General features: G+C 43.6%; 2 protein-coding genes across 5 annotated transcripts in view; one reads left to right on the plus strand and one right to left on the minus strand.

Moving 5' to 3' along the window:
* Positions 1-7,525, plus strand: part of ANKRD6 (ankyrin repeat domain 6) — a 33,345-nt gene extending 25,820 nt beyond the window's left edge. For 2 of the 4 annotated variants that reach the window (XM_008941726.1, XM_008941728.1), the window contains 6 exons: positions 402-539; positions 895-1,071; positions 2,918-3,070; positions 3,650-3,763; positions 5,491-5,609; positions 6,964-7,525. In XM_008941726.1, coding sequence (XP_008939974.1) covers positions 402-539; positions 895-1,071; positions 2,918-3,070; positions 3,650-3,763; positions 5,491-5,609; positions 6,964-7,525 — 1,263 coding nt within the window. The remainder of the gene's footprint in view (positions 1-401; positions 540-894; positions 1,072-2,917; positions 3,071-3,649; positions 3,764-5,490; positions 5,610-6,963) is intronic. The other 2 variants (XM_008941727.1, XM_008941729.1) reach the window with 1 other exon arrangement.
* Positions 7,526-11,545: 4,020 nt separating this feature from the next.
* Positions 11,546-12,720, minus strand: part of LYRM2 (LYR motif containing 2) — a 1,329-nt gene continuing 154 nt past the window's right edge. The window contains exons 2-3 of the mRNA XM_008941730.1: positions 12,513-12,687; positions 11,546-11,626 (exon numbers count right to left, since the gene is read on the minus strand). Of these exons, the coding sequence (XP_008939978.1) occupies positions 11,546-11,626; positions 12,513-12,687 (256 nt within the window). The remainder of the gene's footprint in view (positions 11,627-12,512; positions 12,688-12,720) is intronic.

Consider the following 12,720-nt stretch of genomic DNA (forward strand, 5'->3'; position numbering starts at 1 on the left):
GGGGAGCGTGGCGGTGTGCGCAGGGGCTCCTCTGGAATGGCCTGTGGCTCGCGGATGTGTTCGGCTCCTGTCAGCATGGTCTGGGCCCAGACAGGCTCTGCCCAGCTCACACAGCTCTCCCACACGTGCAGTCCTCCATCCAAGGCTATCTTTGAGACAAACACTCCATGGCTCAGTCCTTCACAGAGGGAGCGTAAATAAAACCTGTCAGGATTAAATCTCTTGGGAGCCATCATGCTGTGCATGACCACAGCAGCTGTCTGAGGCAGTCTGTCATGCTTTGCTGCCAAAGAGTTGCCCACTCACATGTGCAGCGCAGCTAAAACTTTGGTAGTTGAAGAAAAGTCACCTGTTCCTTATCCCCACAAATGCTCTGAACTCCCTGCCTTTGTTTCAAGCAGGGCAGTGTCTCAGCTGCAGACGACACACCGAGCAGTGACCAGCCACACCAGAAGAAGAGTGACCTGAAGGATGAACCCCGGTCAACCTCACCAGATCCCAAAGGGAAGAAGAGCAAAAAGAAAAAGCCAAAGGAAAAGGTATCGATAGATTGAGGACAGCAGAGAGAGAGGCATGGGAGCAGTAGTACAGCTGCCCCTTTGGCATGTCAGTGAGCCAGGGCAGCAGCCCCACCATGCTCATGGGACAGAGGTAGTCTTCAAACAAACACCATTTCTGGTGGGAAAACTCTGCTCTTGAACGTCACTCAAATCAGATTTGTGTGGAAATCTGGCTATTATGCCAACACGCACCAAGGTTGTGGCTGGCCACCGCAGCGGGACTGGTGTTTTCATCAGGTTTTTGCTGTAATCATCACCATGGGTTTGCCTTGTTCCCAGCAGGAAGTTTACCGGGGGGGCTGATAAATAGGGAACACGTGTGTATTTTATGCAGGTTTCAGCACTCTCGGACCCCCTCTCCCCAGCTGATGAGCAGACGCTCCCTCGGGCCCAGCAGAGCGTGGCTAAGCGCAGAAGTAGGCACCACTGCCCCTCGCCGCCGCCCCCGCACGAGGTCCGGGCCTACCAGCTGTACACGCTGTACCGCGGGCGGGACGGGAAGGTGATGCAGGTGAGCTGGCCGCCGCCCCCGGGGGGGATGCCGGTCTCCCTTACCTAGTTTTATCTACAGAGTGTTTCCTTTTTGGAGATAAGGTTTGAACAGCGATTGGAAATAACGCTGGCACTTTTTATGATACTTTTTAAAATACTGAGCTTTCTGACAGGTAATGCAAAGAGCTTTTCCAAGGAAAATTAATGTGAGCAGTATGTGAGTGCTGAAGCTTACTACCTAAACCAAGAGCTTGAGTACACTCAAAACATTTTGTTTCAGCTCTGTTTATTGCAATGTCTTTAGGGATTCTAGGATTACTGGAGACAGGCACTGTACAGAAATTGGTTCACAAACAAACGCGGAGTTACCAGCACATGTGCATTTGCTGCAGTTTAGAGACTGATATTTTAGTAATTTTATTACACAAATATTTATCAGTACACGTGTAAAAAAAAGTATTAAAACAGTCAGCAAATTACCTTGTAACTGTCTATATTGTTTGTTTCTTCATATTGCCCTTCTGTACTTCTGAGAGGTCAGTCCTTTCACTTCCTTAGCTTCTCATGTCCATCTACGAGCCCTCCTCAGTCCCTTGCTGTAGTTAAGAAATTAATCAGATTCTGAAAGATCACTCAAGTCAGACTTCAAAGGTTTTACTGGCCATACTTTCCAACCTCTAGCTGTGTAATGCTTGGGAAATTTCCAGACAGGGGCACTATGGGATTATTCTAATAGCACACATCAGGAAGGATGGATGACCTTTCATATGTTGAAAGGAGTTTCTCCCTGCCCCTAGGATCTGATTGTAGAAGGATGGGCCAGTAGGAAGGACTTGGGGAGCAAGAAAGGTGCAGAGAGCAGATAGGACTTGTATAGAAATCTAAGCCATTCATAGAGATTAATTTAATAGAGCTAGACTCCCTTATAGTATTTCCTGAAATACATGACACTCCTCTCTCCTCTTCTTTTTTGCTCGTCTGTCCTCTTTGATGCCCTCAGGCCCTGAGCAGCAAGCAGAATTTCTTAAGTACATGTATTTCTGAAATTTTCTTCTCATCCACCTTCCCCTGCCAAAGGAATGACTGCCTGTTTGTGAAACAGTACTGCAGGGCCAGAGGAGAGATGGAGGCTCCCTGGCAGACAGATTCAGAGCAGCCACTTTGGGCTCTTGACTCACCCTATTGAAGGAGCCAATTTCTGCCTGCAGACTGCAGAGGAAGCTGATGAGGAGTAGTTGTCCTTGCTTAAGGGAGCCTTTTGCCACCATCTCCCTGAGAGATTTTTACATGTGGTCAATGCAGCTCCCCTTGCAGAGGACCCTTGTGATGGTGTCACGGGGTGTGCAAAGCAAATAGGAGTCAGCTGAATGCCAGAAGGGTGAAGGCAGACAGGAGCAGTGAGACCTTCCCATATACAGTACACAAAAAAACCCAAAAGAGGACATTATTTATATTGGTCAAAAACCAAATGCACACAAAACCACACACATCCACAAAACTGGATTCTTCTGTACACTCAGAACTGCATCATCGAGACATGGGGTATGGGCCTGTCATGTGGAATCCCCTCATACAGCGCAGTGCCACGGCGTAGATGATCTGAGCTCATTGCTGCTTGTGGCCCCAGCAAAACCAACGCTGCTGTCTGTTAGGATATGTCCATATAAATCAGACCAGTCCTTTTCTAGTCTGTCCTTTTCCAACTAATAGCCTGTTTGCTGAGCTACTGTAAGATACCATCAGGAGGGTGAGATGAAGTACATGGTACAGAAGAGCCCAAGACTGGCTCAGGGAGGCTGTGATAATGTTCCAGATGGGCTAACAGGACAGCACAACGCAGCGACTGAATGTATTACTCCTTTCAGGCACCAATAAATGGATGTCGTTGTGAGCCCCTGATAAATAAACTGGAAAATCAGCTGGAGGCAACGGTGGAAGAGATAAAAGCTGAGTTTGGGACAGTACAAGATAAGATGAATGTTAAGCTGGGCCAGATGGAAAGCAAAACTCAACATCAAGTAAGAATGTGACCCAGAGGTCTGCTTACCCACATGACTATTAGAAACATATCCTAAGCTTAATGAGTGTTTTCATTATCATGATTCATTTATTGCTTCTTGTGTTGTAAAAATGAACCTGAAATCTAATACTCAAGACCAGGGAACTGTGACGTTCCACAGGGATCTAATGTTGCTAACCAGAGTCTTGAGAAAAACACGTTTAATGTGTTAAGGGGCTTCTGGTGCTGCTTTAGACAATAAATGTATACTGCTTGAGGTCCTGAGAGGGAAGCTTAACTTGAGACAGAAGGCAGTCCTACAGCTCATCAGCTCATAATTGTAAAAAGCCCTCCGCTGAATTCTGTTTGCACTGAGACTGAAGATCCTCTAAATTATTTTTTATTTTTAATGAATTGTTATTCGTTGATAATTTTGTGATTGAACCTTTTTGCAAGCTACATCTAATTGTCATTGGCAACATTCCTAGAAACGAAGACTGAAAGACAGACTGTGCTTTGACTTAGAAAGTTCACAGGTGAGGGTTTTGTTTGGTTCTTAACATGACCATCTCATCTGCGTCGTGCCTTCTGTCCCCAGCTGCGTGTTCTAGACAAGCTGATGGGGGAGCGGCTGTCTGCAGAGAGGACGGAGTGCCTGCACCGCCTGCAGCAGCACGCCGAGCTGGAGAGGAACCGGGGGGAGAAGCGGCAGGTACGGCTCCAAAGGGCCACTCCCCCTTCGCTCAGATGGGGCAGCTTGTTCCGGCAGGCAGGGGGAGTTCTGGAGATTCATCTCATCTCCTGAAACAGGCAAAAGAGCTCCAAAGACCAGATTTTTCCTATCCACCACCTGAATCCCTAAACCCAATTTATAAAGCTTTACATTAGAAGCGGGGAATGTGAAAGTCAGTCCCACTGTTTTAAGTTGATTTGGTGGGTCTGAAGTGTGGTATCTGTAACAAAACATCTTTTTCCTAATATAGTGCTTTGCAAAAATTCCTACTGCTAAATCTTTTACTAGTTGTGCTTTCAGCTTTTGCTATATTAAAGGATGTCTGCAGGAACACCTGCAAATAGTAACAAAGGCTGAGATCTGTGTTGTACCTTTTACTTCTCATTCATTTGATTGTGTGCCCTGGGAATCTCTCCCTTCCTTCTTCTCTGTCTGATCTTTTTTTCTCCATGTATTAAAAAGCTGCAGCTCTGACTTTGGCAGCAGTGTGCCATCTCCAAGCTGTGTATCGCTACCAATAGTCAAGTTCTTTTTGTATGCTTGTTCAACCAGCATTACAAGAATAACTGTTCCTGTAGGGGTCCAGCTCTTGCCCTTCTACCTTCTGCAAATACTCACCATTAAAACATGCTAAGAATCTTGTGTTTATATTTGAAGTAGTTCATTTTCTTATTATTGGGATTCTCCTAAGAACTGAGAGATACACTTTGTGGTAGTGAAGTGTCATGACTTTTTGTAAGACTGTTCCAAATCCATGTTAAAAGACTGGCAGCTGTGATAACCCCAGCATAAACTACTGATCAGGGTACTGCTGCCTAACATCCACAGAACACTTTTCTCCAAAGAAAAGTACTTGCCAAACTAAGGCAGCTTTAGTTTTTATTTCATAGTAAGAGACATAAGTATTATATTGGCTTCTGAATGTCTAGGCTTATGCTCCTTATAATCTCCATTTAAGAAATGAGATACTGGAATGATGGACCTGATGAACTGAAGTTACCATTAAGCAATGTCTGCTGTTCCCATTCTGCTGGGTCTAATTGAAACCTTTGGAAAACTGAATTGAGCTTTACTAAATGCATGGACTAAACATCCATGTGCATAGGAGGGCCCGACCTAAACTTACGATATCATGTGAACAAGAACATAAAAGAACTACTCATATTTTAAATGATTACTGGCAAATGCCTCTGCGGCTGACACTTACTAAGCACCTTTGTAATTTGAAAGCTGTTAGTAAGTTATCTTTTAACGTGGGTCTCATCTTTGTCACAAAATGAACAGAGAAACAGAGGTTGTAATGGTATAAAGCTGTGTCCCAGAAGTGTCTAATTTAAATTTCGCTCTTAAAAAATGGCAGCTTTGACCACATGTGATGTTCCTTGCACTTAAAAAGCACCATTGACTGTATGATTAAACAAGTCATCCCTGATCAGAGGAGTTAAGAGTTACATTTGAAGTAGCATGTTCAAATCTGAGAGGTGGTAGCTTGGACCAAAGAGGGTGCCTTTTGTTAGCTACTTCATAATCTTTTCTGATTTGCAGTCCTTTAAACATTCCCAGTGGCAGCATGTACACCTGCAGAGGGAGTCTAAGCCCACAGGTACCCAGCTTGCTTCTCTTTGTCCTTGTCGTACATCCTCCGCAGCCTAGGAACCACAGGATCTAAGCATAGGATCATCTGATTTACAGTCTCTTTCTCATAGATTTCCTTGGTTGATGAACTGAAGACTTGGTGCATGTTGAAGATTCAGAATCTGGAGCTCAAGCTCTCTGGAGATTCCAGGTCATCGAGACCAAAATCAACTTTGTCTACTTGTGAGTCTCTTACTGAGACCCTGGATACTGAGAATAACCCCCACAGTGCCAAGGACTGTAAAGCCAGCCAGGCTGTGCTGCAGTCAGAGGGCTCCCAGCAGCATTCCTATATCACACTTCCAAATAGCCTCTCAGAAGATGGGGGAGGGAGCAGAGCCCAGATGCCAGAACAGAGCTTTGGGCAACATTTTTCCATTCAACAAGATGGTGCGTCTGGTACAACCTCGTCAGGTACGTAGATGTCGTCATCAATAAGAAGGCTCTCTTGACCTGTCAGTGTGAGTTCTAGTATTATAATGAGGCTAGTTCACTCACTCATCATTACTTAGCTGACTATTATTCTCAAATAATAAAATTACTAAATTAAACTAAAATTACTCAAAACTAAATAAGCTCTTAGGTACATACAGGTTAAATATCTTCCAGGATGTTTCTCCTTCAAGGATGACTAACTCTTGATATGGAGTTCCTTAACTGATCACTGTTGACAACCTATGGATGGTCATCGTGACCTAGATGTAGGGTACATGTTTATCCCTTCCTTTACGTGCACTAATAGGCATCAAATGACTCAGTGAACTTGGGCAATATTTCACACATCCTTTACTCCCTTTTTCTCATGTTTTCCAAGTCCCTTTTTCTCTTGTTTGCTGATAATAGACAACGAAGGCAGCCACTGGGAATACTTGCTTGAACCAAGGTCTGTTTAATTATTAGTTCATTTGACAAGAACAAAAATAGCTAAGAACATTCAAACTCTTTCAGTGGTCAAGGCCACCCAAAGAAACAGTTCAAGCCAGCTCTCTGTGCTAGGCTAGGGAAGATTTTTGAGGGGGGGAAAAAAAAAGAGATGGGCAGAATGTCTAGGTCTCCACAGCCAAAGAGAATGCTATCAAAGCCCTGGGCTTCTGTAAAATACATTGTACATGGCCCTCAAAATACTGTGCAAAGGCAACAGACATGGGCATGGACACCCCATCAGACTAGGAAGGCAGAAGACCACACAGGAGATATCATGGTACCTTGGGTGTGAGCTGTACTGCACTGAACGATTCAGAAGTATCAAAATGTGTTACCTTTGCAAAATCAGCAGGGCTTCAATTCTTGTAGAAGCCGGGGGGTGGGGAGGTCATAAATACCAGCAGGCTTTGGGAATCCAGCCTGATCTTTGTTACAAGTCCTACTGCTGAAGAGCCTTGATTGTTGTCAGTGTGTAGTCCCAGAGCTGCAACACAGTGCCTCTCTGCCTGTGCCAGCTTTTCTCTTTTAATGACTCTTTATCACATCTTCACAGGTGATATAACAGATGAATATAAACTTCTACAATATGCTGCCCAAACCTCTTCTAAATAGATCTTTTATTCTGTAGGTACAGAGCAACAGTTAATTGTTGGCAGAGCAGCTGCTGCTTCTGCCCCTGCTCAAGATGTGAGGCCAAAGGACAGAGCTGTTAGTGCCAGCACGTTCCACAGGTTCCAGCAGGAGCTGTCCTCCTCCGAGCCCTTGGGCTCCAAGTTAAGACACGTTAAGGTTCAAGCTTCTTTGCAGCCCTCGACGGAAGCCGCGAAGACTGAACCGCAGAGCAGCCACTTCATCGACAAAGGAACGCAGACGAAGAAGTCCAGCAGGAGCGGGCAGCCCAGGCACAAAGCTCCGCCCCAGGGCGGGGCTCATCAGAGCCAGGAGCAGGGACAGCCCCCTGCCCCGCCGCTGCGGGACACCTCCCAGGCCCTGGAGATCACCCAGTACTTCTTCGAGGCCGTTTCCACGCAGATGGAGAAGTGGTATGAGCGGAAGATAGAAGAAGCCCGGTACCAAGCCACTCAGAGGGCGCAGCAAGACAAAGCTGTGCTCAAGGAGCACATTAAAAGCTTAGAAGAAGAGCTCAGCAAGTTAAGGACTAAGGTGCAGAAGGAGAGCTAGCATCTACTGAGCAGGTAAAGACAAGCAACGGGACTCACTTTGGAATCTGCTGTATGGGCATCTGAAACGGTGGTAGATTATCTATATATTTGTAGTGCCTGTTACGTCTGAACAAAATGCTCTTTTTCAGGAGTAGAAATAACTTTCGAAACTCCAGAACTGAGGAGAATTCATACGCAGACTGTACTGAGGACAACGAGATGCTGCAGATTAGATCCTTTCTTTCTTATTTCCACGAGTTTGTTAAATATTGCACTCTCAATTTCCCGATGCTGCTTGAAAACAAACCGCATTAGAAACTAAAACTGCTTTCTGTAAAGGGAATTCCCTTATTTCCACATAGGTCAGGTGTGGCTAGAGGGTTCCACTGTATGCTACATGTCAGCATGTGGTGATACCAACACTGAAATGAACCCAGGATGTTTGGGAGGTTTAGACAGAAAGTCCTTAGTTGAAGGGCTACCGATACTATTTTAGATACTCCCCAAGGCCTCTGTCTAGTCAGTGGAGAGAAGCTACAACACCAACTTATATTACAGGCCCATGGAGGTGACAGATGCTTCCAGCTGGGAGAGGCCAGGCTCCCACAGAGTGAGTAGCTAAGGTGAGTCATCCTATTAGGTACAGAGGCTTCAGCTGACACTTGGCTTCTCTTTTGGTTTTACATTTTTAAAACTAATGCTAAATTAGATTTGTCTTTTTTTTTTTTTTTTTAAATGATGCCCTAGTTATGGTTACATGGTCGTCGGGGCCATAATCTGACTGAGAAGTTTTGTTTAGGGCATGGATGGAAAATATTTTACTGTAAGCATGCTCTACTTGTTGTTAGGTATAATTTTAATATAAATTTATTTTCTTTCAAGCAGCAAATGGCTGAATTCTCTACTAGTGACAAAGCTTGAAAAAGTCCTTTATCTAAAGAAGTGAAAGCTCGGTTCCTGTACTCAAGGGTTTCTTTTTCTGTGGAGTCAGGATTTTCTCCCAAGCACCTTGTCCAGACTGTCTTCCTTTGCTCCTCTGAATAATTCCTCTTTTTTCCCTTTTATCTCTAAAAAAGAGAGACCAGGCTCTGGTGAGTCTGCAGGTCTTAGGACTGGCTCACAAACAGTCCACGAAACAGAGCTCAACAGCATTTTGAAGTTTTTATGGATGTGTTTTATTATAATATTGACATTTACAATGACCAGTGTTGTCCGGGCTGACAGACGCCAAATAAACTAGTGCCACTGTTAAATCATGGCATCTGCACTGCTTTAGGGTCTCTGCCTTACACCTCTGAGAAGGTTCCATCAAATTCTGTTAGGAAAGTAAGTTTACTTTACAGCTCATGATAGAACACTTGTTCAAAAGTAATTCAAACACATAATAGTATTGTTATGCCAAGGGGAAAAATTTGTCTGTACTGATGAGCCCTGAAATCAATATAAAATATGGTATTGAAGACACCATTGACTAATTAGTACTTAAGCTTTCATCCTCTTAGCAGATGTATAAAGCAAAAAAAAAAAATGTACTATATAACAATATTTTTAAAGTTCCTGTTAATGCACTATCAAGACAAGAAAAGTATACTTGCAGTTATGGAAATTCTAGTTTTATTGCTCTGACTACTGTAGTCTAATATAGACACTTTCACATGTTTACGGTTTTGTTTAGCTACTGTAGGAATGCAGAACATGCTATTTAAGTTTTGTATCATCTTGACAAAGTGAACATTTTGCCAAGCAATTAAAGTAAGCCTTGCTCAGAAGTTCACGGTGCTCAGAAGTCTGTGGTGCAGCGTTTTATAGACACAGAAAATGGACACAATCCCCTCACGTGGCTCCGAAGGGGGGGACAGAAGATTGGACTTCAACTTCTAAACTTCTGTTTATGGCTGTAGACCACTGAACTCAGGTCTACCGGCTGTCCCAGGGGAGGCTGCAGGGACAGTCTGACACTTTTTGGCTGACAGCCCGCCCCCCACAACCTTTCAGAAGTTCCTGCAGCTGATCCCAGGCATGCTCCCAAGCGTGCAGGAGTGCGAGGGAACCGGCGAGGCTGCAGCTTGAGCTGATGTGCTTCACAAACCAACTGCACCACCAAGGTAGCCATAGGAGCAGTGCTTTAAGACAGTAACCTGGCTGCAGAATACAGATTTTAGAACATTTTTCTGAAGCCAAAAAGGTACTGTACAATAAATGGAGGCATTTTCTGCTGATTCCTTTCTGTTCTCCTTTGTAGTCCTCCCTCCTTCAAAAGTACTGAAGAACTTTACAAAATGCCTTTATTATCCGCCTTTTTCTGCAGTATGCACTTGGGAGTAAACTTACTTACCCTAGCAGACTATACAGTCTACTGAAGGTTTCTGACAAGGTTCTCAAAGGTTTTGACAAGCCCACAGAGCAGTGGAGAGTGCAGGCAGCAGCACTCTTGAGGTCAATGTCGAGACCTGTTCCTGGATTACGTGGCCACAACCTAGAAACCTACAAACTGGAGTCAAAGGAGTAATGCAGACTCAGGGCTCAAAATGGAAAGCACAGCACTAAGGTGGCAGGATGAAATATCCTAATTAAGGAGCAGAAATCAAACGACTGGGTGAAGGAAAAGGGAAGGCTACATGTGAGAACAAGCCAACACTGATTACAGCTTTGTTTAGTCAAAAATCCTTTCTAAACAGCATTTTCTGGCATTGTGAAAAAAAATCCCAAACACACTAGTGTTCTGACAGTGGGTTCTACCAGGAAATGTTTTAAAAATTTAGATTTTTATTTAGGCATACATGTTTTTAGAAGCTCAAAGGCTCCTGTCTATATAAACCTGAACTCTTTTCATAGCCTCACGGTGTGCCTGAGCCACATCCTTTACTGCAAAGCTAAATAAATTTCCTAAGTAAGGATTCTACAAAGGAATTTAAAAAAAAAAGGCATTCTTTCTTGTTAAGCAGCAGCTTTTTTCAAAGCAGCTTTGCTGATGTGGTTTTGAAGATCCTTTGGTTTCAGCATTAACCACACCTCCTGCGTGCTCCAGAGCGGGTTCTTTCTTCCCTCCCGTAGCCTGGAGGAGGAACATCACCCTGTCCCTGCCTGGTTCCAGTGGTGGCACTGGCCAGACTTTCTGTGGGGCCATCCAGCTCATGAAGCCTGCCTGGCAAGAGGAGGTGGCTCTGCAGGTGAGCTCCTGAAACCACACCTCAACTGCATGCAGCTACCCCATGGTCAAGTCTCTGTCTACTTAGGTTGAGAAAAGCCCAGACTCACCTTGGCATTTTTAAATTGCACAGGGAAAAAAAAGAGACACACTGCAGTTCACAAGAAGGTAAGAACAGTGGAAAGTTAATAGTTAAAAGTGAGTAATGTGACAGCTGGAAAAACAGACTGCAATATTTGCAGTTAGTATTTTCTATCTGCAATTCTACTTTTTATTTTCACTTTGAAGTACTACCTTGATGGTACTTCCTGTTGGCTTGGTAGTGACAATTTCTGGGGCTAAAATCTCTAATTTTCATATACAAAGACCTCCCCTTTTAAGTTTTATTCAGCTATAACTGAAAATGAAAATCTATATACATAACCACAATAAAGCATTAAGATAAATGTTATTTGTTTTGGGCCCATTTATTTATCCCAACTGTTTTTTTAATCCAAATTTTGGTGAAAGTCCTTGGTGCACTACAGAAAGAGCTGTTACCACTTAGGAGTTCCCACAATAAAGAACAGATAAAATAATGTGCCATATTTATTTTCTATTTCCCTGGCATAACACTGCTGGTGCAATTTTTGGTGCTTTCTGCTTTCCCCACAGCCCATGCAACATCATCCATTCAGTTCTTTAAGGTCCTTTGTGTCTCAGTGATTTCCACAGAGGCGGGTAACCAAACAGAGAAAAGGGGGGAAAAAAAACAAAACAAAACAAACCTGGTAGATTCCATCATCAAACTTTACCAGATTGTCAGCAAAAGCTACTATTATAACCACATTCTGGAAAAAATACTATGCTTGTTTGCTGCAGATGAAAGACCAGCTGTCAATAAAATTAAGATCAGGATTTTGCCAGCTTAAGTGTTCTTTGAAGTTCCTGAAGTTGCATGTTGCCTTGTGTAATCATCATCCTGATTGCATCCTGTAAAACAAAATGGAATCTAGTGAAATGAATGTCTGTGCACAGCACAGGTTTTACACGAGTGTGCAGATTTTGGCACATTAAAATATATACAATTCCTATATACATTTTTACCAGCACTATTATGATTTATTTCTTTGTATGAAGTAATGCTATAGTCACTGAGATGGTTAAAGAACAGGTGAATAAATGAATTCATTTCCTCCAATTGCTTAATAACATGTTTGGGGGCTGGTTATGGTTTTGTTTTAAAACTCAGTGTTGAACTAGACTCAAATACCTAATGTTACACAGCAAGTGGATGTTTCTCTCAACATTATTTTTATCTAAGTACTGTAATGCTTTGCCTGTGTAATTCAGCCACCAGTTCCTTGAGCACTGGCTAGAAAAAGGAATCTACCAGAAAAGCAGAAGACAGGAGATAGATAGATAGATAGATAGATAGATAGATAGATAGATAGATAGATGAGAAATGTAAAGGTTTCTGCAGTTTAGATGCTTCATATCCAAAACTATTCAATTGTGTTCAGCTTGAATATAGTTGAATTTAAAGATAAAAAAACAAATTAAGTTTGTGTACTATACTATTCAATACAATTTTTCTGATTTGTGGTTTGAGTAAGCAGGATTTGTTTGGTTATTAGCTTTTTAATTCCAGATTATTATCAGGGAATCAGAGAAACACGACTGCCAACAGAGGGGATAATATTTAGAGATGCTGAATTATTTCTTCACATAAGTACTTCTTAAGAGAAAACAGTAACCGCAACCTTCTCAACTTTCTGGGAGTGATACCCACAAAAGAGCTGCAGGGGGCACAGCAGAGGACAGGGCTCTGAATGCTCCCGAGGGCAGGTGGGCAGGGCTGCGGGTTCCCGATCCTCACCTCTTCCGTAGCATCCTTATTTCTCCTGAATTCCTCCCGGGCCCAGTCCTGTAGATAGCGGCGGTCTGCTTCAGCAGGGACCTCGCGAATCGCCCGCAGGATCTTCCTGTAGAGCTGCAGAACCTGCTGTCGCCGCAGGAACTGGGAAGCAGAGAGGGAAGTGTGTGTCTGCTGCCTGCCTCAGGGCAGGACGCTGCCGCGGGCCGTT

This window comes from Merops nubicus, unplaced genomic scaffold (genome assembly GCF_000691845.1).
Source record: "Merops nubicus isolate BGI_N331 unplaced genomic scaffold, ASM69184v1 scaffold11496, whole genome shotgun sequence".
Classification (NCBI taxonomy): Eukaryota; Metazoa; Chordata; class Aves; order Coraciiformes; family Meropidae; genus Merops; species Merops nubicus.